At 44.5% G+C, this 27,502-nt stretch overlaps 1 protein-coding gene across 1 annotated transcript in view; it reads left to right on the top strand.

The window, feature by feature from the left end:
• The window catches only part of YIPF4 (Yip1 domain family member 4), a 41,450-nt gene extending 17,963 nt beyond the window's left edge, over window positions 1–23,487 (top strand). Inside the window, exons 5-6 of the mRNA XM_088474516.1 lie at window positions 11,417–11,530; window positions 21,428–23,487. Coding sequence (XP_088330642.1) covers window positions 11,417–11,530; window positions 21,428–21,565 — 252 coding nt within the window. The 3' untranslated portion in view covers window positions 21,566–23,487. The remainder of the gene's footprint in view (window positions 1–11,416; window positions 11,531–21,427) is intronic.
• Window positions 23,488–27,502: the final 4,015 nt, after the last annotated feature.

Below are 27,502 nucleotides of genomic sequence, written 5' to 3'. Positions count from 1 at the left end.
TCAGGCATTAACTGCAGAACTGCCCTAGCAAGCTCACAACAACGTAGAGTGCAGATTGCACTAGTTGAAAGGGTAGATGGTTTGACTGAGCACACTTTCATATAGGGGTCTTTTCACTTTTTAGTGACTGCCTCCTTGTCCGTCTGGATATTGTACCAGTCCAATATCAGGAAAGTGTATTGACTCTTATGAACTTCAAATAAAATATCAAGCTTCTATTCTCAGGGGCAAACGCAGGAATTCTAGAGGGGGGTTTCCAAATGCTTAATTTCTGTGCAGAGTAAATAAAATAAATAATAGAAATAGAAATGTACAAGATATTTAAATTTAATAACATGTTGAATTAAAAAGAGGCATAAAAAGTTGTAGATTAATGTAAAAAATAAATCCATGTCGTAAAACTCTACTAACCCACCCTTATATTCTATGAAAATAATGCTGGGAACGCATTTAGATGACGGTTTGGTCGACAGAGCTATCCACTGTCAGAGCGGCTGATTGGTAAACTATACACACACTTACCAATCAGCTGCTATACTGTATATGTCTGTGCTGACATCAGAACTGGGCGGGCATTTCAATTTGCCTGCCCATTTGTTATGTCAGTGTCGGCAGTCCCTGTACATTGTCTGTGCTGCAGATCTGACCTGATATGTTATGCTATTCCCAGGGGTGGGCCAGGGGGGATAATATTTATTAGATTATGCCAGGCTGTCCCCAGGGGTGGGGGGATGGGAGGATAATATTTATTAGTTTATGCCATCTGTCTGCTATTCCCATTCCCCCACCCCCCCTGGAATAACATACAGAAGACAGCTGGCATAATGTAATAAATATTATCCTCCCCCCTTCATCACCCCACCGCATACATGGAGCAGTCGAATGTAATGTTTAATACATTATATCATGAACCCCTCCTGGCTGCCCTGCCGCCCGTGCCTCTCCTCTCTGCGCTACACACCACACCGTCGCCTGCACGCCCCCCCCCCTCCTGCGCTGTAGAAAATGGCACCATTCAAAAAAAATATTACTAGGACTCCCAGCCCCCGCCACCCGCCTGCCCGCCCGCAAGATCCCCGGCGCTCCCCTGACATAGCAGTAGCTTAAACAATTAAACATTATCCCCCCCTGCATCCGGCGGCCACCTACGTCTTGCGGCCGCACTCAACAGCTCCGGAGCCTGACGTAGTCCACACAGCGCGCCGCTGACAGTGTCCAGGGCGGCATGAGAGGTGCTGCCGACGTCACGGTGCCTGGCCTGGGAACTGGCTGGGAGGGGCTTGCGCGCTGCAGCTCCCCCTACAGCCAGCCCAGGCAGTGTCAGTATGTCTTAAAAAAAAAATTAAAAATAACATTTGTTAAGCAGCGCTGCTCGCCGAGTCGGACAGGGGGGGTTTCCAGGGACTCGGAAACTCCCCCTGCGTGCGCGGGTGTATTCTGTACTGGTAAATCTAAACTAATAACCTCAATTAAATGTCTGCTGCTACTTCCAGTAAAGTATTTCCTATTCCCTTAAAATGAGCGTCCACAGACTACAAAATAGTTTGGTGTGCTATTATAACCACACTTTATTTGCGTGCACTCCATAGGGTTGATGTAAAAAAAGAGCAAGGTTTTCCCTCCTGTAGTTGTTTCTAATGTGTACAGCGCGTGGCTCTAACAGAGCTTGATACTTCATTGAATCTGCCCATGTTCAGTGACCTTTCATAAATAAATAGTTCCAATAATCAAAAAGTATAGGTAGGCAAATTTCGATGTGGATTAAAGTTGTAAAGAATATATGAAAAATTGGTTTTAAGGAAAATCAACCAAATGATGCAGTTGCCCATATCAAATATTTGTGTCCTCCTTCACTAATCCTTTTTACGTCATATGGCACGAGGGAAGAGTTTGGTGAAGTTATATTTGTTTTAATGTTGCTTTTGTTACACAATATTTTTGAATTTTGTACACAATAAAAGGCTCTGATATGTATGTATGCATGTGTGTGTGTGTATATGTATGTGTGTGTGTATATGTGTGTGTGTGTGTGTGTGTGTGTGTATATATATATATATATATATATATATATATATATATATATATATATATATATATATATATATATATATATATATATATATATATATATATATATATATATATATATATATATATATAGCTTTTTTTTTTTTTTTCTCATTTATTTTTTTGGTATCCTGTAATTCCAGGTACTTAGAGAATAAGTGGGCAGATATACTTTTGTGGCACTTGTAATGCAGGAAATAATAACGCAGAAATGTATTAATATCTCGGCCTCTGGAGGGGGGGGGGGGAGATTTGTATATACACTGGCCGGCCTCTTTAGGCCACCGCCTGCCACGGTGCACAGTTTGGGAACCACTGTTCTACACTATAAACTGCTGTCTTCTTTTTTTTTTTTTTTTTTTCTTTGTTTAAGATCCGTTGCTGTTTGGTTACTATTATTTAGATCTTATAGCTGTTTCGCAGCAATAAAACTGAAGCTTGTCTGGGCTATGACTCACCACCAGTGAACTACTGAAGACTAGAAGGTCTCATGGACCGATGAACCTAACATTTTGATTAATCATGCACAGTTTTTTTTTTATATGCTGTTGAGTAGTTGAAAGGATGGTTCCATAGTGTGTGGGATATATTTAATAAGCAAAGCCGCCACTTCCTGGCACATTTAAGGCCAAAATTTAAAAGGGTAAAGATTTTAATAACAAACCCCAATGTTTTGATAAAGTCTGCACTTTAACACGCAAGGAAGCAACAACTTGTCTTAGCATATAAGGACCCGTGACACCAACTGTCAAATATGGAGGAGTAAATGTGATGGTCTGGGACTCTTTTGCTGTATCCCAAGTGGGTGATTTGGTACCCTGAACCAAATGGGCGACCACAGCACTTTGCAGCGCCATGCGAAACCCTTCAGTCTACGCCTGTTGGTCAATGGTTAATCCTACAGGAAGATAATGACCCAAAATATACCTACAGGCTATGTCAGTACTACAATTGAGGGAAAAAAAGAACAAGATGGTAGGCTTCATTCATGGAATGGCCAGCACTGTCCCTAGACTTAAACCCCATCGAGCTGGTTTGGGATGAACTGGACAGAAGGGTGAAAGCAAAGTAACCTACAAGTGCAACACATTTACGGGAACTTCTGCAACAGTATTGGTAAGAACTTCCTAAACAATATTTGATTTCCATTGTAGAAAGAATGCAGCGAGTGTCCTAGAATCGCTTTGTTTAACAAAATTGAATCTAAATGTTTACCTTTTCAAAATGGCCACCTTTTGCAGGTAGAACTTTTGTAAAAACTTGTGGTGTGCACTGCTTTCTACAATGGAAATAAACCTCACACACTGGGAAACCATCCTTTTGCCTACTTGATGGCATACAAAATCTCTCAATGATGAACCTACATTTTAAAGTTTTGATTCATCTGTCCAAAAGATGTTCTTCCAGCCTTCAGTAGCCCATTGGCAGTACTTCATGGCCCAGGCAAGCCTTTTTTTTTTTCCTTGCTGCAGAACAGCTTTACGTTCTTAACCCATTACTTGTTCCCTGAAAAAGGCCTTTTTTGTGTAATTCTGACATATTACATTATTTAAAAATTTTTGATAATCTTAACTGCTGGTAAGACTTGGATTGAATATAAATTAATAGCTTCTATAGATCCAGTAGTATAATTAAATTGCAATCTGACTGCGCTACCTTTCATTCACCTATCTGCTGCAATCCCAATGGTGGAGATGCTATCCAGTTCCAGTGTCTGGAAGCTTTGGGCCCGATTACGAGATTTATGCAATTCTAACTGCATTCTCTAATGGATCGCAGTTGTTAAAATATGCCAAAAGGTCGGCACGGACAAAAGGTCAACAAATTATTATTTTTCTTTTGTGAGGGTTAGGCACTTACTGGAAGGTTAGGCATTTACCTTACGGTTAGGCAGTAGAAGGGATGGTTAGGCTTAGGCACCAAGGAGAGGGTTGGGGTAAAGCTTAGGGTTATAAAACCAACAAAAAAAATCATGTCTACCATTTTTGCGTTGTCCAGATTTTTTGTTGACCTCTTGTCCTTGTCGACCTACTGCCTGTCTAACATCTGTTGTCTATCTAATTACTGTTTATCTTTTATACCAAACGCTGACTACCTGTCACTCACTTTGCGATTGGTTCCTCTGTAGGATCGTAATCGCGATGCAATGGCAAACAATCGCTCAATCTGCGGAAATCTCTGAATAATCTATTGTAGTATTCTCCTAATATTTTGAATCTGTTCTGGAATGTCATTTTATTAGCATATTGATCTGAGATCACCTCTTCTATAAACCCCTGGAACTATCCTTGTAATTGCCTAATACTGATATATTTATACTGTTATTTCTGCCATTTCCAACAAAGCTAACATGTCGAAGTTCCCTTATGGCACTTGTTAGATATGCGTCTGCTTCTTGGACAAACAACTGTAGTCCTACAGGCAGATGGGCAGGTAGTCCATTATGCCCACATTCAGAATGATATTGTTAGGATTGTCAGTGTTAAGGCACACATCCACTAGACTATTAAATTGACGGATAACTATATCGTTCGATCGTTCGATAATCGTTTGCAGATTGTTTCAAAAATGTCTAAAACAACCAGCAATGCGCGCTCCCGCTGGTCGTTTAGATATCTATCATTGTACAAATATGTTGTACAACATAACGATATCGTCAGGTTCAACATTGCAGTTGATTGATGTGCGTTCACTGAACGACTGCTCGTTACAATGTTGTAATCGTGCAGTCTTTTGCCTGTCATCTAGTGGTAGTGTGCCTTAAGGGTTAGGTTTAGGCTGAGGTTAGAACTCAAACACTGTAAAAAATGCCATATTGACTTTATGCATGTTCACATAACATGTCAACATTATGAATGTCCACATTCTGATCATGTCAATTGGAATATCGACATTTCACACTGCAACTGGCACATGCATATAAAAGGGACTTTTTACTTTCATCCTGTCTAAAGAAATCATTTCTACTTCAGGGTCCATAGGGTATCCACAGGATACCTTGGGGTATAGGTGATGACGTCAGTCTTCAGGCACCACAGAGTTAAAGTTTTCAGCCTCCCAGGATGCATCTGGGTCCCTCTCCTATACCCCGCCCCCGGGCCAAGGCATCTCAGTTTTTGTCGGTGCCTGGCCGGAGTCTGAGGCACTGTGCAGAGGGGGGCTATGAAGAGCCCCTGAAGTTTCTTTTAAAGGCGGCGCTGGCTGCACATCTGCGAGTACAGCATGGACAGTCAGTACTGACTTCCATGCTGTCTCCCCTACACCCCGCCGGTACCAGAATGCCGGTACCGATCCGGGGATGCTGGTAAACATCTGGGGTCACGGCTAGCTGTGCCCCCAGATGTTTTGGACCATGGCCGGATCCAAGGGGATGCAGGTAAGCAGCGGGGTCCCGCGGTGGGTCCCCGCTGGTCACATGGTCCTGAGTCCCCAGGCAGGGCGCTCCCTGGGGACTGGCTGCTGCGTGGAGCCAGGCGACCAACCTGCGCTTCCACAACCCCCTGGGACAGCGGGCCGCTGCTGAGCGGCATGCGCTGCGGCGTCCCAGGGGTTAAATGCATGCCAGGGGAGCGCGCTTTCCCTGTCTCACAGCCGGCGCCTTCCCTGCTGAACACAGCCTCTCTGCTTAGGCTGATTGGCCATAGTGTGTCAGTGCTCCTCCCCCAGGCCGGCCTCCTTCATCCTCTGCTCCTCGGTGGCCATCTTTAAAGCATGGTGAACGCTGCTGGAAGCCTGTGAGCGGTGGCATTGCGGTCTGGGTCCCCCAGTATACCTCTCCTCCGTTTGCCAGAGGTCAGTGTATGCAGCGCTGAGTCCTACCAGCCTGAGGGTCTGAGTAGTTGAAGATCAGCGCTGATAGTGCAGGGATTTGTTTCTTCTGCATTGTATGTGACTCAACTGCTAGCCCTGCTGTCTGTACTTTCACTTTCTACTGTCAGCCATATAACTGTCCCTGATCTTGCTCTGCTCAAAGCCCTTGCGGTGCGCGGAGTGCAGGGCGTTTTTCACACTATACCAATAGTATAGGTGTGAGTGTCACATACTTTACCATCATGTCTGAGACTGATTTTCCTCTCCAGCTCGTGTACTAAATGTAATGTACCGATAGCGGAGGGGGAGGGTAACGCGGAGGGGCTATGTAGCCAGTGCCTGGCACTGCCACGGCCAATTATGGTCACGGCTCCAGTACAGGAACCTCCCTGGGCTTGTTTCGCTAAGGCGCTTACAACCCTTGTGGGCCAGCTAGCTCCTCCACCTGTGTTTACCCAGACGGGTCTGTCCCAGCAGTCAGTGGTGTCATCACCCATGCAGGGTTTCCCGAGACAACTGATGGTACCCCACAGTCTCCCCAATTCCCCTCACCAGGTTCCTCAGGTGTCTGCGTGGGTTAATACCCTGCATACATCGGTTCAGCATTTGTCCGATGTTTTACAAGGGGAGTCTGTGTTGCGGCCTCATAAGCGGCCGGTGGCGTCTCTGTCTGCTCCTTATGAGGATGACGACGTGATGTCTGATTATGGGGAGATTCTGGATCTATCTGACAAAGAACCTCTCCGTACCAAAGAGCCGGACGCTAAGTCCAAGGTGTATATCCCTGGTCTTATTCGGGCAGTCCGCACGGCTTTAGTTATTGAGGATGAGGATCCTCCGGTGGCAAATCCAAATATGCCTTTTTTAAGGATATTAAGGGCGAGGCTTCGGTATTCCCTCTTTCTGATCAAAGTGGATCATTTAGAGAAGGCGTGGAAAAATCCAGGAAAATGGTATAAGCCCCAGAGGTGCTTAGCCGTGGCTTATACGTTTGCGGACAATTACTTTTCTAAGTGGGAATCCCCTCCGCAGGTGGATTCACGTCACACGCCTAGTCAGAAGTCCCACGTGGCCTATGCCTTTGCTGTCATCCTTGAAGGATGTCACAGACCGCAGGGTGGAGATCTGCCTCAAATCCGTTTATGCCCTGGCAGGGGGAGCATCCAGACCGGCTATGGCCGTGTGTTGGGTAGCCAGAGCTATGGAGCGCTGGGCGGATAGTTTGGAGGCGTCTTTGGACTCTGACTGTTCGGCTGAACAGGCCGAGTTGGTGGGCATTCTCCGAGACTCGGCCACTTACATCAATGAAGCAGCCTTAGATATTTGTATGCTCACCTCTAGGATTTCCTCTGCAGCTGTGGCTGCTTGTCGCACCTTATGGTTGCGTTCTTGGAAGGCGGATGCTGATTCCAAAAAAGGAATTAGAAGGTCTGCCTTTCAATGAAGAGGTCCTATTTGGTCCAGATCTGGACAAAATAGTAGCTACGTTGGCAGCAGCAAAATCTGCATGTCTCCCGTCTGCTACGATGCATTCAAGTGCTGGTATGTCGTCCTTTCGGCCTCACAGGGTCCAAGGTAGGCCTAAAGCACAGTCCTTTCCACGACAGGCTGGGACCAAGAAATCGTCCAAGCCCAGGAAACAGGCCTAGAGTACCAGACGTCCGGCCCCTAGGTCAGATGACAAACCTACGGCCTGACGGTCCGTGCCTCCCTTTGGGGGACCCCATAGGGGGGGGGGCGCCTGCTTCAGTTCGACCAGTGCTGGTCGAGAGTTACGACGGACACTTGTGTTCAGAAGGTGGTCTTTCACGGGTATGCCCTCTCCTTTCGGCACAGGCCTCCATTCCGTTTTTTTTTTTTTTATACCACAAGCCTTCCGCTAGACCGGAGCAAAGCTTCGGAACTGCGGAAGGTTTTGCACACTATGCTCCAGGCCGGAGTTATAGTGCATGTTCCAATTTCCCAGAGGGGCCAGGGTTTCTATTCCAATCTATTTTTGGTGCAGAAACCCAATGGGTCTTACCGTCCAATGCTCAACCTAAAAGGCCCTCAACAAGTCATTGAAGGGGCCTTGGTTTCGGATCGAGACCCTGCGGTCCATTATTCTGGCACTGGACCCTGGGGACTACATGGTGTCATTGGACATCCAGGACGCTTACCTTCATTTCCCTTTTTTTTTTTTTGCGCCATCAGCAGTTCCTCAGATTTGCAATCTGCACAGAAGCTGCCTTTTGGCCTGGTGACTGCTCCACGGGTATTCGCCAAGGTCGTGGTCATGGCGGCTCTCCTGCGGACGCAGGGAGTCCGACTGTTGCCTTATCTGGACGACCTCCTATTGATAGCAGGGTCTCCAGAGGTTCTTTTACACCATCTGGATCTGACGATAGCGGTACTGCAACGTCACGGCTGGTTGATAAACTGGCAGAAGTCCACTCTCACCCCGTCTCAGAGGATCCTGCACCTCGGGGCCGCCTTGGACTCCAGGCAGCAGTGGATCTTTGTGACGGGGGAAAAGATCCTGGCTCTGCAGTTGAGGGTGCGCAGTTGTCTGCAGTGTCGTCGAGTGTCGAATCACTCGGCAATGAGGTTATTGGGCTCAATGGTGTCGGTATTCGACATGGTGGAGTATGCCCAATTTCACTCCAGACCTCTGCAGCTATTGATCCTGTCCAGGTGGAATGGATTGCATCAGTGTCTCAGGTCCCAGACAATAGTGCTCACTCCGGAGGTTCGCCTGTCTCGAACCTAGTGGTTGCAGACGACCCACCTCAACAAGGGTCGTCCGTTCTGTCTGGCGAACTGGGTCCTGTTAACAACGGACGCCAGTCTCCGGGGCTGGGGAGCTGTCACGGGTCCACACTTGTTTCAGGGCAGGTGGACTCGGGCAGAAGCGGAGCTTCCACTAAACATCTTGGAACTCCGTGCGGTGTTCAGAGCTCTCCAGCTGGCGCAGCCGGTTCTCCAGGGTCACCCTGTGCAGGTCCAGTCGGACAACGCCACCACAGTGGCCTATTTAAACACACAAGGAGGAACCCACAGTCGGGCAGCACTCGCAGAAGTGTCCCGAATTCTGGTCTGGGCGGAGCGCAATCTCCTGGCAATATCAGCAGTGTTCATCCCGGGAGTCCTCAACTGGGAAGCGGATTTTCTCAGCAGGCAGGACGTGCATTCGGGAGAGTGGTCTTTGCACCAGGATGTCTTTCAGATTCTGGTGGGCAAGTGGGGTCTTCCAGAGATAGACCTTATGGCGTCCCGACACAACAACAAGTTGCCGGTGTACGGGTTTCGAACAAGAGATGAAAAGGCGTCTCTGGTGGATGCTCTGTCCGTCCAGTGGACGTTCCAGTTTGCCTACCTTTTCTCTCCGTTTTCCCTTCTTCCGCGGGTAATATGGAAATTCAAACGAGAAGGAGGTACGCTACTGTTGATAGCTCCCGAGTGGCCCAGACGGCACTGGTTTTCCGACCCCCAGAGTCTGTCAGTAGACGTTCCTCTGAGGTTACCATTTCGACCGGAACTGCTGTCATGGGGTCCTTGTCTTTGCCGGCGTGGCTGTTCAAACGGTCATGCTAAAGTCCAGAGGGTTTTCTGGCTCTGTGGTGCAAACCATGCTAAGAGCTCGTAAACCTTCCTCAGCAAGAATCTACCATCGTGTGTGGCATACTTTCTTCCGGTGGTGTAGACCTAGAGGGTATTCCCCTAGGGAGTTCTGCCTGTCTAGGGTGTTGGCTTTCCTACAGGCTGGACTGGATCATGGGCTTCGTCTGGCTTTTCTGAAAGTGCAGGTGTCTGCCCTGTCAGTCTGGTTTCATCATAGGATTGCTGCGCTCTCTGATGTGCGCACCTTTTATGCAAGGTGTTCTTCGCATTCAGCCACCTTTTGTTCCACCGGTGGCGCCTTAGGATTTGGCTGTGGTCCTCAGAGTTCTCCAGGGTCCTCCGTTTGAAACACTGGGCTCAGTGGACTTCAAATGGCTTACAGCTAAAACCATATTCCTTCGGGCCATTGCCTCGGCCAGAAGGGTTTCGGATTTAGGGGCTTTCTCTTGTAGACCCCCTTTGCTGATTTTTCAGAGGAATAGGGCGGTGCTTCGCACTCGTCCGGGATTCCTTCCCAAAGTGGTATCCAGTGTTCACATCAATGAAGAAATTGTTGTGCCGGCTTTCAATTCACCTGGACTTTCAGTGGGTGACGCCACTTGGGATGTTGTGCGGGCATTGAGAATTTGTTGACCGCACTTTTAGGAAGTCGGACGCCTTGTTTGTCCTCTATGGCTTCCGTAAAAAGGGTTGGCCTGCTTCAAAGTAGACTTTGGCAGGCTGGATTCGTATGGCTATTTCAGAAGCTTATCTTCATGAAGGTCTTCCAGTTCCCTCCTTGGTGAGGGCTCATTCCACTATGTCTGTGGGCCCTTCGTGGGCAGCTAGACGTGGTGCCTCTGCAGTTCAGATCTGCAAGGCTGGTACGTAGTCTTCTGTCCATACCTTTTGTGAGGTATTACGCTTTTGACACCTTTGCCTCTCAGGATGCTTCCTTCGGGCGGCGGATTCTCCTCTCAGCACAGGAGCGTCCCCACCCTTAAAGGATACTGCTTTGGGACATCCCAAAGGTATCCTGTGGATACCCTATGGACCCTGAAGTAGAAAATATGAGATATGGTAAGAACTTACCCTTGTTATCTCTATTTCTACGAAGTCCATAGGGTTCCACAGGACTCCCATCCTGTCGCACCTGTACTGCAGATGGGCTTTATTCTGGTCACCGGTTTTTCCGTCTCCCTATGGTGAGAATGTGATTCTTGTGAGTGTCCAGATTTTTTTCTTTTCTCTCTTTCTTCTCCTCCTCCGGCCAATGGCTTGTGACGTAACGGAGATGCCTTGGCCTGGGGGCGGGGTATAGGAGAGGGACCCAGATGCATCCTGGGAGGCTGAAAACTTTAACTCTGTGGTGCCTGAAGACTGACGTCATCACCTATACCCCAAGGTATCCTGTGGAACCCTATGGACTTCGTAGAAATAGAGATAACAAGGGTAAGTTCTTACCATATCTCATATTTTTGTGCAGTTGTATCTAATACAGCCAGCAATTGTGATTTAGTCCTTGTTATTTAGTTAGCACAATACTACAATAGAGTAATAACTATTCAGAAAAAAAAGATCAGTTAGGTGTGATGGGAATTTCCCTTTATCATACATACAATCTTGAATTTGTGGTCTTAAAAGCATCCTGGTACTTTAGTTTTAAGGAATATGAAGGAATTATTTTCTAACACTGTACTTGTTTTTAGCAAGCTTTCACAATGGTACAAGTAACTGTGCTTGTTACTGAGAGGTATCTGTAATTAGGGAAAGACAGGCAAGTAGGGGTTGAACTGGAGGAAATACATTTTGGTGGCATAACTACATGTGGTAATTTTTATATTTTTAAATATCTGGAAAAAATATACTGTTTCCCTCTGAAGAGGACTTTATGATATTATCTAAATGTATTATTTCAACTAATTTTTTTTGAAACACCCTTCATTGTCCTATATTACAGGTGGCTTATGGACAGGTTCTTGGTGTTATAGGATACTCCCTGCTTCCATTAATTGTTATTGCCCCTGCTCTTCTAGTGGTTCGACCATTTGAAATTGTTTCTACAGTAATAAAGGTAAGTTATACATCTATATATAGGTTTCTCTCGCTACAGGTTATTTTCTGAAATGTTATATTACTTTAGAAGATACTGTATGTTTGGAGAAAGACTAGTAGATGCTCGGGGCAAACCACACGCTTATGCAGATGAATGAACAATGGTAAAGAAATGTGGATATGCTTGAGATAAACAAAGGTCTACTTTGAAGTTAGCATGAAAGGCACTGCAACCTCAACATTTCACTTTTCCTAATTGTTTATTGAATAAGTGATTGTATACACCCATCCACCATAACATTAAAACCACCTGCCTAATATTGTGTAGGTCCCTCCCTCAAGGAGCAATAACAGCTCTGACTCATTTGAGGCGTGGACGCCACAAGACCTATAAAGGAGTCCTGTGGTATCTGGCACCAAGATGTTATATTTTGGAAGGTAGGGCCTCATAGTTCGTACTTGTTTTTTCCAGTACATCCAACAGATGCTCAATTTGGATCGAGATCTGGGGAATATGGATACCAGGTTAACACCTTGAACTCTTTATCATGTTCCTCAAGCCATTCCTGAACAATCTTTGCAGTGTTGCCTGGTGCATTATCCTGCTAAAAGAGGCCACTGCCTCAGGGAATACCATTGCTATGAAGAGGTGTACTTGGTCTGCAACAATGTTTAGTGGCAGGTTTCCCAGCAGAACATTGCCCAGAGCATCACACTGCCTCTGTTGGCTTGCCTTCTTTCCATAGTGCATCCTGGTGTCATCTCTATCCCAAGTAAACCACGCATACGTACCTGGCCATCCACATGATGAAAAAGAAAATGGGCTTCATCAGACCAGGCCACTACCTTCCATTGCTCCATGGTCCAGGTCTTATGCTCATGTGCCCATTGTAGGCGCTTTTGACAGTGGACAGGGGTTAGCATAGGCCAGGGGTGGCCAACCAGTCAGAGGGAAAGAGCCAAAAATTATCTGTAGTAAAATTTAAGAGCCGTCACAAGGCCACGCTTCATTTTTGTGCGCACGTCTTTGGCATGACATTTGCAGGAGCATGACCTTGTGTCACAACCCCCGTTTTTAGTCACGCTGGGGGCGAGCCCAGCACATTGAACATATAAGCCAGATCGACATAAAATACACTGAAACAAGGCAAATCCACATAAAATACACTGAAAGAAGCCAGATCGAAATACAATACACTGAAAAAGCCACTTCAGCATAAAATACACTTCCACATAAAAGGACAGAGAAACACACAATCTAGCGCTGGAAATAATCAATAAATCACACAGCTGGTTTCACTTCAGTAAGACTGCTGCTTCAATTTCAGGATAGGTTATACCTTACCTGGCAAATATACAACAGAAACAAAAGAGAGAATAATTAAGCGCTGTCTTAATATCTAAAAGAAATCAATATTTATTAAAAAATTAAACTAAAACTTGTAAATATATATACTACCAGAGATAGATGACCTATATTGATGCCCAAAAGACCAATCTAAAACCCGAAGTATGCTAATGAGATAGTAGGATTTAATTCTTTATCATATTGACACTATCTGATAATCATCACATTGCTAAAATAGCACTATGATACAATTGTATCAATATTAGACGTACCTACAATGCAGTTGACCATAAAAAATAAAACAATATGACACAAGAAAAAATATCTGACACAGGAAAAGAAAATGAGCATATTAACACATTCAATGGTCAGGATATATCCGATTTTTAAAACGTTAGTGTCCCAGGATTATTCAGGACCTGCAATATTTTTGGTTTTATACTGCCAGCGTTTCAAGGTCCCTTTGTGTAGCAGACTGAATAGTCTAGTAGAATGTCAATTGACATAAAGCATGGCAATGTAAGCAATTCCGTTGAAAATAAGCTCCAATGTATAAACTCCTCCTAATTGTATGGAGACCAAGGCATGGATCCGATCAGCAGTAAGTTACTACAACAAATACGTGGTACACTCACGTTTTGAAGGTCGGGACTTTTTCCTCTGATACACGGAGGTTTGTCCTCGCACAGTGTCCAAAGCGTTAATAGCTTTAAGTGCTGATGTCCGGTGTAATAACCAACATAGGCAGTGTGATCACACTCACAGCTTGCCGCCGTGCAGCCTTCTACGCGTTTCTCCGTCTTAACGTCAGTCAGCAGCTTCTTCTTCTTCTTCAAAAAAAAAAAAAAACTTAAAAAAACAACCACAGCTCTTACATTGCTGCAGTGTCAAGTCTAGAAAGGGTTCCTCAGGACGTCACGTTATTCTGCCTTCACAGTAGTTCACGCTGTTAGTGCACGCACACATTCGCCGTGGAGGTGACTTGAAGTGAAAGAAAAAGCCAGAGCAATATAGAAAGCATTGAAAAAGCCACCTTCTCCTAAATACACTGAAACAAGCCAGATCCATATAAAATACATTTTAAAAACCACATCCACATAAATACATTTTGAAATCCAGAACCACATAAAATAAATTGAAAAGGCCAGATCCACATAAAATGTTTTAGAAACTAATTCCACATAAAATGCATTGAAAAAGCCAGAGCGACACAAAATGTTTAAAAAACCACATCCACTTAAATTACATTTTGAAACCCAGAACCACATAAAATAAATTGAAAAAGCAAGATTCACGTAATACACACTTCAGCTTCTCCATGTGTCACTCCAGCCCCCCCTCCCCAGCCATTCCAGCCCACATGTGTCATTACAGACCCCCATGCCACTGCAATGGCCCCTCATGTATCACTCCAGCCACCCCCCCCCTTCCCCCAGGAGCTATCTCAACAGCCCCACTCTGCCTCCATAAGCATGAATGCAGTCATCATCCTCCCACTGGCTCTCAGGCAATAGTGCCCCTTATGCAGTGCCCCCCCCCTATATTTCTGCCTCTTATGCAGTTCCCCCAGCCCAGTACTTGCCTGACGACGCTGGCTGCCGCTGCCTTTGACTGGATCTAACTAGATCCAGCAGACACACAGGACAGATTCCTCACATTGCAGGTGACGTCATGATGTCGCCCGTGCACTGCATCACTGGGAACACTGGCCTCTGAATCGGGGTAAGGGAGCCGCATCTCAAAACCAAAAGAGCTGCATGCGGTTTGAGAGACGCAGGTTGGCCACCCCTGGCATAGGCAGTCTGTGGCTACGCAGCAGGCTGCAATGCTCTGTGTGTTCTGACAAATTTCTATCATAGCCAGCATTAACTTTTTCAGCAATTTTGTAGCTCTTTGTGGGATCGGATGAGACAGGCTATGCTTCGCTTCCCACGCGCATCAATGAGCCTTTGGCACTCATGACCCTGTCGCCGGTTCACCGGTTGATATTTCTTGGACCACTTTTGGTAGGTACTAAGCACTAGATATCGGGAACACCCCTTAAGACCTGCCGTTTTGGAGAAGCTCTGAAAAAAAAAAGCTATCACAATTTGGCCCTTGATAAAGTCGCTCAGAGCCATACGCTTGCCCATTTTTTCCTGCTTCCAACACCTCACCTTCAAGAACTGACTGTTCACTTGCTACTTAATATATTCCACCTCTTTACAGGTGCCATTGTAATGTGATAATCAGTGTTATTCACTTCACCTGTCAGTGGTTTTAATGTTATGGCTGATGGATGTATGTTAGCAGTGGCGTCCCAAGGGGGGTGCGGACCGCACCCGGGTGTCACCCGCCGAGGGGTGACACCAAGGTGCAGACTCCTCCGTGACAGGAGCTGGGTGCTGCACTGTATAATTAAGTGCAACACCCGGCTCCTGACAACTGTGAGGGAGCCGGTCGGCACAGGGCACTTCACACCTCCGGCAACCCCCCCTGCCACTCAGTACGGGGGTTTGACCACACCCCCTTACCACAAGACCACACCCGTGTATGTGGCCATGCCCCCTTTCCGGCGCTGCACCGCGTGCACATCGTCCCTCCCCGCACCGGGTGACACCGCGGGGAGAAAAGCCACTGTATGTTAGATATAATTTTATGTTTTCCCTCTATTCATGCTATAAGCAAAAGGAAGAGGGTTGTGTTACTTACATTCTTGCTGTTCTGTCATGTGTTTGGTACTTTATGGAACTCCTTTATAGCTCATACCTGTTACTTGTCACGTGGCTAATAGTTCTTCTGCCAGTGGAGGACACTGGCACTTTCAAATTAATCTCTCAAGTCTGGCTCCTCTGCCTCTATACACCAGCCAACAGTCCAGGACCTCACAAAGGAGCCTTGAATTTCACTTCAGAGGTGCTCCTTTTCCTATCGGTTACGAGACACGCACCAGATCAATTCAGGTAAGCAGCTCTGGGAGCTCTACCTTAACAGATGCAGCTTACAAGATTGAGTATTACTATCCACCAGACTGTCCACAGTGGCAGTTGAAGACCTCTGCAGTACTATTGGTGTAGAAGCTATAGTTCATGCCATGAAATGGGTGCTTAACATTAAAGGTAGTGAGGAATTTCAGTCTCCTGATATTTCTTTAAAAGGAAAAAAGAAACGTGATTATCTATCTTCTTCCCCTCAGTTGAAAAATTTAAGGGAGATGTGGCTATATCACAATAAAAGGTTTCAGGTCTCAAGAAAACTAGCATCATTTTAACCGCTTTCAGCTGCAGATAGGACTAGAAGGGAATATTTCCCCAGCCAGTGGATACTCCCAATGTTTGCCTATCTAAGACACTGACTATTCCATTTTCTAATTCGTCTACTCTTGGAGACAGCATTCATAGTAAGGTTGAAGCTACCCTCAAGTTTTCCGGCTACAGGAGCCTCGCTATTGCCTTTACATTTCTCAGCCATGATGACTAAAGCAGATAATTTAGATAAGGGCCTCTGATGGGTTAGGCCACGGCTCTGAGTTGCTTGTGTTATTGGAGCATATTAGAGAGACTATATCTACAGTACCAGTCAAAAGTTTGGACACACCTTCTCATTCAATGGTTTTTGCTAATTTAAATTATTTTCAACTATAAATTAATACTGAATACATCAAAACTGTGAAAGAACACATATGGAATTATGTTGTAAATAAAAAAGTGTTAAACAAATCAAAATATGTTTTATATTTTAGATTCCACAAAGTAGCCCCCTTTTGCTTTGATGACAGCTTTGCACACTCTTGGCATTCTCTCAATCCGCTTCATGAGGTAGTCTCCTGGAATGGTTTTGGATTAACAGGTGTGCCTTGTCAAGAGTCAATCTGTGGAATTACTTGCCTTCTTAATGTGTTTGAGATCATCAGTTGTGTTGTGCAGAGGTAGGGTTAGTACACAGTGGACACCACTATTTGACTACTGTTGTAATCAGTTTTATGGCACCACTCAACCCAGTAAAGGGTCAGTCGATACAGAAAATTTCAATAACTTTGAATGGATCCTCAAGTGCAGTTGCAATAACCATCAAACGCTATGATGAAACTGGCTCTCATGAGGACTGCCCCAGGAAAGGAAGACCAAGAGTTACCTCTGCTGCAGAGGATAAGTTCATTAGAGTTACCAGCCTCAGAAACCGGTACTTAACAGCACCTCAGATTAGAGACCAGAGTCGATCCCAAGAAGCGATCGCTCATTCTGAATGAGGGCGGGCACTTCTTGTTTTGAAGTGCTGCCTCCAGGTCGCAAGCTAAGCTGTGGGTTACCACCCACAGCTTAGCTTGTGATCAGGGTGATGGTCGCGATGGTCATCACCATCGCGACCATCGAGGCTTACGACCAGACCCTAAGGTTGGGTCTGGGCTCTCGTAAGCCCCAGGGAACTTCCTGCTCTGTATGATGTCAGTGGGGCCGCCCCCAAACGGCAAGAGTTCCGACTGGAATGCCTCCATTTGGCCGGGCACGTCCCTGGCCCGCCCAGCAAACGGGGCGAGCTGTCACTCAACATCGACAGCTCGCCCCATCTGCTACGAGACCCCTAGCGACGGAGCGCCCGTCACTAGCCGGGTCTCGCGCATGACTGAGCCGGCTCCGTCGTGCGCATGCTCTGTGGGGACAATCGACCTGGTTGCGAGCGTATCGGTGCTTGCGACAGGGTCTGAATGAGACCCAAAGTCTTCAGAGTTCAAGTAGCAGACAAATCTCAACATCAACTGTTCAGAAGAGACTGCATGAATCAGGCCTTCATGGTCGTATTGCTGCGAAGAAGCCACTACTGAGGATGAACAACAAGAGGAGAATTGTTTGAAACACAAAGAATGGACATGGGTACGGAACTACAGTCACAAATCCAGCTAAAATCGCATAGGCTTACCCGGCTCTGGGAATAAACTAGGGGTGCGCGGGTTCGGTTTTACTCGGATCTTTAAACAGCATTTTATTGGCTATCGCCTATCATGTGTTTTGGATAGCCAATATAATAAATCCGAATTTGCGGTAAAGTGGCGATAAGAACCGAGTAAATCCGAGTAAAACCGAGCCTGCACATCCCTAGAATAAACACACTGTCGCAGAGCCGGGCACAGATGCTCTGCCGATGCTGAGATCAGACACTTGATCCCAGCGTGGCTTTCTACAGCAACAGCAAATGAGTCTATCTGACTCTCATTGGCTGCTCTAACAGGCAGCGTTGTCTTTCTAAGGGGGATGCGCTGTGTTGCAGCCAGCTGTCAGGGATTGGCCACAGCACAGCACGACCCCGGGGACCCGGCTTCTTCTTAAAAGTGAGTCCCCACTACTCAATCCCGGGTAAAACGCGCTATAGCGCGTATTTGCGAATACTGGTTTGCATAATATATACTGCTGTATACAATCGGAGGCAATAGAGAAATATTTGAGCTTCGTATGCAAGAAGACAACGAAACCCGTAATCCAGCTCCACCATCCAAAGATGCAAAAGTATTCCAAAGCAGAGTCAGAGGATCAGTCCGCAGCGAGTACCCCTCTTCCTGGTGCGTATTGATCTAACCATGCTGATGCTTCTTTTGGGGTCGCAAAAATCTTGGCTTCACCATTAACTACCACACAAAGTTTGGATGGGAACAACCTAGCATATGGCAAGTTCAATTCATGAAGATGTCGTTTTATAGGAAGAAACTGGGCCCTGTCCTTCTGGACCTCCATCACATATTCAGGGACGAAAGAGACTCATTTTCGCTCCAGTGGACCCTCAGTATGGGCCAGTCGAAGCACTGTGTCCTGATCTTGTTAATGTAGAAACTTTGCGATGTACGTGGAGGAGCGCCCGGTGGGAGATGCCTAGTAGGTATGCAATGTGCTTTTTCCACAGCAAGTTGAGAAATAAAAGGTACACAGCCAAAAGTTTCAACCAGCAATTCACCAGAAAATCCTCTTGGGCATAACCTTTTTTCAGGAAGACCAACAAAGCGCACGTTGTTCTGCCCTCAGCAGCCTTCCATATCCAAAATTTTACTGTGCATGGCAATCCTCTGAGTTGCCAAGGTGGTTACCTGTTCCTTTAAAAAAGAGTGAGAGTCCTCCAGTGTGGAGATGCGTGTCTCAGCCTCCCCAACCCGTTCTTCAACTCTTTGAAGATCTTGGCATAATAACGAAAGATCCAGTTGTACCTTCTCCATTTTATCAGACACTCTTTTCGGAGGAGGTGACAGCTTCTAGAATCTGCTTCAGGTGTAGAAATTTCATAGAGCCAGAAGATTTAGAAGCAGGGGGTGAAGAGGGGCCTTGGGCAGCACCCACAGGGGGTGACTGTGGGGCATAGAAGCATGCATATTTGTCCAGCTTAGCAGCAAGAAGCCCAAGCATCCCCATATTATTAGGAGATATAAACAAAGATTCAGCACAGGAGGGCAAGAAGAGGTAGCAGTCCTATATAGACTGTATGTGAACACACTGATCGTGGGTCACAACTGTAGCATGTACTTGTGCACTGTGCTGCCAACAGTGTTCACAGTAAGTGGGGAGAGGAAGCAAGCACCTTAGTATATAGCAGCACAGTGTGAAGGGCAGAAGGAGCAAAGTTGTTTGTTTTTGTTTTGTTTTTAATGCTGCCAATAATAAATACATGAAGACGGGATAAAAGTCAGGCAGCTCTGTAGTTATATTCCAACTGCAATGTTTGATAACAAGGAGAGGGAGCTGGTTGTTCTGCACTACCAGCAGTAAACAGCAGGAGGAAGGAGATGGGCAGCACCACAAGTATGACTGTGAGAACTCTGGCAGGGGAGAGGAGAGGGATTCTGCACAGGCTCACCACTCAGTCTAAGCAGCTTCAGGACACTCCCAACAGTGTCAGCACATTGAAGAAGTGCTACACACCAACAGACAGCCAGGTATCTGGGTTCAGTATGGCATGTCAGGATAATTGGTCAGGGAGCTCCAGCAAGTAGCTTCCTACTCCATTGCAGCTGTGGCCACACCCCTCAAGGTATTTATTTATTTTTTTCCTACCAGTTCCAATGATTACTTGTGTCCTGATGAAGGTTAAGGTGTAGAAAGGCCCCTGTAATCTAGTGGCTCCGGATTTGCCGTAAAGGAACGCCAATGTACTACTTTTGGCGGTAGAACCTTTGTGGACACTACCCAGATGAGCAAGTCTTCTAAGTAAAGGTCTCTTCTTCTATCAAGATTTCGCTTGGTTGGGTTTTAAAACCTGACTGTTAAAGGCATGATCCTCTGGACTAAGGGGTTTTCTGATCTGGTCATTCAACTGATAAGTCCAAGGAAACTGGTATATTCAAACAACTACCACAGAGTCTTGTAGATATGCATCTCCTAGTGCAAATGGAAGTAGATACACATCTCGGCGTTAAAGTTGGCTTACATTCTGTCATTTTTGGAAGATGGCTTAGAAGGTGATTTGAGCCCTGTGGGTTTACCCATACAAGTGTCTGCTCTCTCTATTTTATTTAAAATGAAATTTACTTCCATTCCGGGTATTCAAATGTTCCTTCAAGGTGTGTGGCATGTCCAACTACTTTATGTTCCACTGTGGATGCTTTGGGATCTTAGGATGCTCTGACAGAGCGCTCTCTCTGAATCAGGGCCAGCCTTCTGTTTTTTTAAAGCAGCCTCCTGGCTGCTCGCATAGCTGTGGGTGACCACCCACAGCTATAGCAAGTGGCCAGGAAGATGGTCGCGATGGTCAAGACCATCGGGCTTGCGACGAGACCCTTGTGGTAGGGTCTCGTTGCCGCAAGCCCTAGAGTGCTTTCGGCTCTAACAGAGCCGAAAGCACTCCCACTGACATCACTTGTGATGTCAGTGGCGCCGGCCCCAGACGCTAGGCGTTCCCATGGTGGGCAGCCACTCCCCCGGCCCGCCCACCAACATCCCCCGGCCCGCCCACTCAACATCGACAGCACGCCCCCTTTGGTACGAGACCCGGAGCAATGGTTTGCCCGTCGCTATCCTGGTCTCGCGCATGCGCACTGGGCCACCATCGACCCACTTGTGAGCGCACAGCGCTCGCGAGCAGGTCTGAATCAGGCTCTTAATTTGGTTCTATCTGCATTGCAAAGACCATCCTTTTGGCTGAGCATACTTTTCTCTAGTGGTAGCTTTGAACACAAGGTGCAAGTGTCATGGAGAACCATTTTTTGGTACTCTCCTTTAAATCCGTGTTGTTCTGTTTTGAGGGTTTTTGTGTGGAAGGATTTCTTATGGGCTTTAAGTTTAGAATTAATTCTATTGGCTCCTTAGGGCATAATGTGAGGGTTGTAATTGTCTCCCAGATGAACTCGCAAAAACTGTTTTTCTTATTACAAATTTATTGGTAATGGCGCACCAAACAGGGCTATATTGTGCGATTTCAGGATTGGTATGTATGGACTTTCTGTAATAAAAACAGCATTAAGAGTTAGGAACTACTTGATCCTATTATTATTTTTTTTTCTGTGTAGTTTGTGTTATGCCAGTACTAGTGTGTGTGTGTGTGTGTGTGGTTTTTTTTTAACTGAAAGTCAATCTTGGGGCATATTATCCTAATGTGTATTATTGTTCCTTGCAGCTTTTTGGTGTGTTCTGGGCTGCCTACAGTGCTGCATCTTTATTAGCCGGAGAAGAATTCAAGACAAAGAAGCCCCTCCTAATTTACCCCATCTTTTTATTGTACATTTATTTTTTATCTTTGTACACTGGAGTGTGATGGCATTTCGCAGATGCTTCGTTCATTTGGTTAAGTATAAAGCCGGATGGGTTGGTGAGAGGAGACTCTTATCGTAGAGCTCCTTTACAAATCATTGGTGTGTATTACGCCCATGTGTATATATTACCTCTCAAGCTCTGTGTAAGGGGCTCACTCTATATGGCAATATGGGGTAGGCCCATCTGGCATGGAAGGGATCAAAGTAAATTTAAAACTCTAATGTGTTGCTTTTTTTTGTTTGTTTGTTTTTTTAAATAAAAATGAAAACATTCGGCTTTTTTTTTTTTTTTTTTTTTTGTCTTCAGCTGAAATTTATTGAACATCTTCCAAGAAAGATGCATTTAATGGATCTGTTTTTCATATGGTTGGTGGGTTGTGATACCTCACCTGGTGTTTTGTATATGCACTATATATAGCTACAGCCCATGACTGTTCTTTATGTCTATGTGTAGAAATCTACTTGTTGAAATTGATTGAAATTGCACAGACAAGCCTATTTAATATGAAATAATAAGATATAGACACCCATGTGTCCCCTAGTACCAAACTTAAAAGTCACTTTAGTACTCTTTATGGGATGGTAGACCTACATGGTATTTTAGTCTGTTCCTCTATCATGTGAGGGTTTTTATCACCCTCAAAATGTACAGTGTATGAATTGTTCAGTTTTAGATGTTTTTATTTTAACAAAATGTGTCAAAATCTATTGTCTTATTAAGAAGGCTAATTCTATTTTATTTTAGGAATAATTTCACACAGGTTTTGTCCCACCTAAATTCTTTGTTTAAACAAGAAACCTGAAGAACCTCTCCAAATGTTGGAGTGGTCAGATTTTCATGATTGGGGATGTGTCAGCCTAAAGAAACATCCACTTGTGCTGGACAAAAAAAACCTTAAGGAGCAGTTGCTGAACTATGCATGGTTCCAGTACCAGCAACTTCTAGGTCTAGTAAGATGCAATCATACAAGATTAGTAAGCAACTACCAAGTACATATAAATCTATACTCAACTACCTTGTTTCTGTCATTATTGTGGATTAGTATACCTGTACTGAGATAAGTACATCATGAGGATTTGCTTTTCGTAGACTCTTAGAAAGCATACATAGGCATGAGACCAGTTATCCATCTTTCTTGGGTTTCCGGTTAAGGTGTCTTTAAGTAGTTTGGAGCACCATTCTTAAAATCTACTCCGACACCTTTTATAAAGACCCCCCCATATTTCCCCACCTTGCCTTACTATTTTACTCCTTGTTCAGATGCTTGGCGACACTCCTCATAGTATCTAGAAACAATCGTTTTGTAATCGGAACCACAGAACAGCAGCAAAAATATTTTTTTCATGATTTGTGGTTTTTGTAAGTACATGTTTACCAGGTTTCTGGATAAAAGATCCTATACCTGAAATCTTTCATTTGGCACTGATGAGTGCTTTATCATTCTTGAGCAGTGAAACTAGAAGTTAATGATGATCGTTTTGTGCTTGTCACAATGTTCAGAAGTCTCTGAAGTATTTTACACTCTCCAAACATGAAGTTTCTTATATTTCACCACTTACATTATTCCATGTTAATGCTATTGATTTTTCTTTCAAATATAAAGTTGTCCTTTTTCCTATCATAAAAAATATTACAGTGCTGCTCTGATCAAAAATTAGACCTAATTACCCTTAAATTCAAGTGCAATGCATGTGGAACGGTGTATTCTTTGGTGGTTAAAGATGAGATTTTCTTTTTTTTTTTAAATATTCAAACAATTCTGTAGATATGGTAAATAAATATTTATGAATTCGATGGCTCTCCACCGATGTAACAATTTTTAATGTGATGCCCATCATTTCTTTAATTCTGCTGTTACATATGGAAGTTTTTTTACAGATTTAATTTCTGATTCAATGCAAAAAATAAACTGCAGAGAATAAACATGCATTTGTATTGATTTTTTACTACAGTGTGTATTAATCATGTCTTATAACTTTCACAAGTCTGTATTCGAATTACAGTGCAATATTTTTGTAAATGGCGTGCTACTTTACCACTACCAGGAGTCTAAGGAGTCAATCCAATTAGGTGCGAAGGGAGCGAATTGCAGTTAAAACGGCATAGAAGCAGCAATTCACATCTCGCGGCCCAATCTCGCATCAAACTCGCACATTTTTGCTCGCAGCCCTATTGGGCTGCGAACAGAAATGTGCAAGTCCGGAGGTACAGTAAGTGCGGCATACAGCCGTACTTAATCACGGCTGCGAGTATCTCGCACCTAATTAGATCGACCCCTAAAAAAAAGTATAAGTTTTCTAAACTTTTGTCAATGTATATTCCTAATAGTGGACTAATTTTATTTTTTTTGCCACTAAAAAAATATTTCTTCATATTCTATAATTGTTTACAAAGCAATTTTTTTTTTTTCACAATCATTTAAGTTTTGCTTGCTCTCAGCATCTACGCTGAGGGGCCGGTTTATTGGAGAAACATATTCTTCTTGTGTCATTGACTAGTCAATTGATGACACATCTGTTTGTAGACAATGCTGTTTAAAGCGAATAGTTGAGTAAGCAAGACGCTGTCTGTGTTATCAGTGGGAAATGGATTTGAAAAGGTTTGACATGGAAGTGACACTGTAGTGCATGGGTCTTCAACTTTTGGCCCTCCAGCTGCTGTGGAACTACAGATCCCAGGATGCCCTGCCACAGTTTTAGCATGCTGTTATATCAAAACGGTGGCAGGGCATGCTGGGATGTGTAGTTCCACAGCAGCTGGAGGGCCAAAGGTTGAAGACCTGTGGGTGTGACCCACGGTTTAAATGAAAACGTATCAGTTATATACATGATGTACTGAGAATGAGTCACCATTCAGCCAGTTGCAGTCATATGTTTGGAAACTGAGATTTTATATTGTGTTAATTCTAGAACCCTGTACCTGTCACAACCCATGTAGTTCCTCTTTCCTGTCTGGGTTGTTGCTGTCTGCTCTGGTCTGTATCTTAGCAGTCTGTTGCATCAGCTGAGTGTGCTGCAAGAACCAGAGTAGAGAGCGACACCCCAGGCAGGAAAGAGGAACTGCACAGGTTGTAACAGGTGGAGGGTGCCAGAATGAAAAAAAAAAAATGCACAAAGTTTTCTGCCAAGTGGCACCTTGGTAAATCTCACATTGAGAGAGAGTGTGTGTGTGTATGTGTATATATGTATATGTATATATATATATATATATATATATATATATATATATATATATATATATATATATATATATATATATACACACACATATACTCAAAAGTTTGGACATACCTTCTCATTCAATGGTTTTTGTTTATTTAAATATTCAACATGGGTTAATACTGAGGACATCAAAACTATAAAAGAGCACTCATGGATTTATGTTGCAAACCAAAATGTGTTTTATATTTTAGATTCCTCAAAGTAGCCCCCTTTTGCTTTGATAACAGCTTTGCACACTCTTGGCATTCTCTCAATCAGCTTCATGAGGTAGTCTCCTGGAATGGTTTTGAATTAACAGGTGTGCCTTGTTAAGAGTCAATCTGTGGAATTACTTGCCTTCTTAATGTGTTTGAGATCATCAGTTGTGTTGTGCAGAGGTAGGGTTAGTACACAGTGGACACCACTATTTGACTACTGTTGTAATCAATGTTATGGCACCACTCTACCCAGTAAAGAGAAACAACAGTCCATCATTACTTTAAGACAAGAAGGTCAGTCGATACGGAAAATTTCAATAACTTTGAATGGATCCTCAAGTGCAGTTGCAATAACCATCAAACGCTATGATGAAACTGGCTCTCTTGAGGACTGCCCCAGGAAAGGAAGACCAAGAGTTACCTCTGCTGCAGAGGATAAGTTCATTAGCATTACCAGCCTCAGAAACCGCTACTTAACAGCACCTCAGATTAGAGACCTCATAAAGTCTTCACAGAGTTCAAGTAGCAGACAAATCTCAACATCAACTGTTCAGAAGAGACTGCGTGATTCAGGCTTTCATGGTCGTATTGCTGCGAAGAAGCCACTACTGAGGATGAACAACAAGAAGAGGAGAATTGTTTGGGTCAAGAAACACAAGGAATGGACATTAGACCAACTGAAATCTGTACTTTGGTCTGAAGAGTCCAATTTTAGCCGTGTCTTTGTGAGACGCAGAGAAGGTGAACGGATGGTTCCTGCATGTGTGATTCCCACTGTGAAGAATGGAGGAGGTGTGATGGTGTGGGGGTGCTTAGCTGCTGAACCTGTTGATTTATTCAAAGTTCAAGGCACACTTAACCAGCATGGCTACCACAGCATTCTGCAGCGCAATTCCATTCCATCTGGTTTGCGCTTACTGGGACCATCATTTGTTTTTCAACAAGACAGTGACCCCAAACACACCTCCAGGCTATGTAAGGGCTACTTGACCAAGAAGGTAAGCGTTGGAGTGCTACGTCAGATGACCTGGCCTCCACAATCACCCGACCTAAACCCAATTGAGCTGATTTGGGATGAGTTGGAACGCAGAGTGAAGGATACGCAGCCAAGTGCTCAGCACCTCTGGGAACTCCTTCAAGACTGTTAGAAAACCATTCCAAGAGACGACCTCATGAAGCTGGGACTTACCTTTGGCTTCACCACTGCCAAGAGTAGCAGAGGATGATCGGCTTCTTTCCTGTTTTCAGGGAACTGTTTTCAAACTTCACCAATTCTAGGAGCTAGGGAAGGGATGAGGGTGCAGCCATGAATGAAAACTTGAAAATGTTGTTGCAACACAAGGTAATTTGTAAGGTGGCAACAACCTAATCTAGGAATAGGATTTTATTCCAAAATATTAATTGTTAAAAAGTAGTGAAGGTTTTTGCATTATTCTAGATCTAAAGAAATTCAACACACAAAAACACCAGAACGTTCAAAATGCAGACAGTATGGAACATTTTCAGTGATATGGAAGTAGAAAATTTCCTAATCTCAATTGATCTCAAAGATGCTTACATTCAAGTACCAGATCACTAGCTTGTCAAAAATTCTTAAGAATCATAATGTAATTCGTACATTTCGAATACAAATGTCTCCAAGAGCCTCCACATACACGGTGAGGCAAGGTGATAGAACTTTATCTTTTACTGCTATGGGAAGTAAGTAGGAATACTGGCAGCTTATAAAATATAACTGCAGTGCTACAACCAGAAGAGTGGGATCAAATATTTCTCAAATGTAGAAAGGTGGGGTTTTCTGCAAGTAGCCCTGGTGGCCTCATCCAAGTATGGCAATTTTTTTTTTTTTCTTTTCCAGGTTCACAGACAATACCTTTTTTAAAGTGACACAATTTAATGTGAGTTCGGTATTTGCATCTACACCAATGATACCAAGGGGTTTACTTATGCTGGGTACACACTGGCCGATCAGTTGATCAGCTAATATATCTGCTGGCCGTTGGCCAATGTGTACAGACCATATGTCTGAACCGTGTCGTTCACAGACATCGCATTGCCTGTGCTGCACAGCCGATGGACAATCTGTCTGCAGACAGATCTGTCTATTGGCAAAACCACCTGTACACACACAGCTGCGGGGAGGGGGGGCGGCCACACACCCCCACCCGCCCCCCCTGCCAGCGGGACCCGCGGTTGCTGGATAGATGATGGCCGTTCAGTGTGTATGAACAACCATCATATAAAAATATATCTGCAGATCACTTGATCTGCAGATATCTTTCAAGTGTGTACCCTTTACTAAATGGAGGCTGATTATCAGCAGATTGTAAAACTGCAATACTATTAAGTCCAAAACAACATGTGTTTTGCACTTAATACTATTTCTTTTTTAAATGCTAAAGGCAAAAATGCTGATAATGGGCCAGCTTTGAAAAGCCACCATTTAGTAAATAAGTATCCAAATGTCTAAAGAGTGCCAACTGTTCTACCTTTTGGCAACACAGAGCCTGGATCAGGCTG

This window comes from Taudactylus pleione, unplaced genomic scaffold, assembly GCF_031769625.1.
Source record: "Taudactylus pleione unplaced genomic scaffold, aTauple2 ptg000154l, whole genome shotgun sequence".
Taxonomy (NCBI): domain Eukaryota; kingdom Metazoa; phylum Chordata; class Amphibia; order Anura; family Myobatrachidae; genus Taudactylus; species Taudactylus pleione.
Note: the sequence above shows the minus strand (reverse complement) of the source record. Positions and strands in the feature narration are given on the sequence as shown.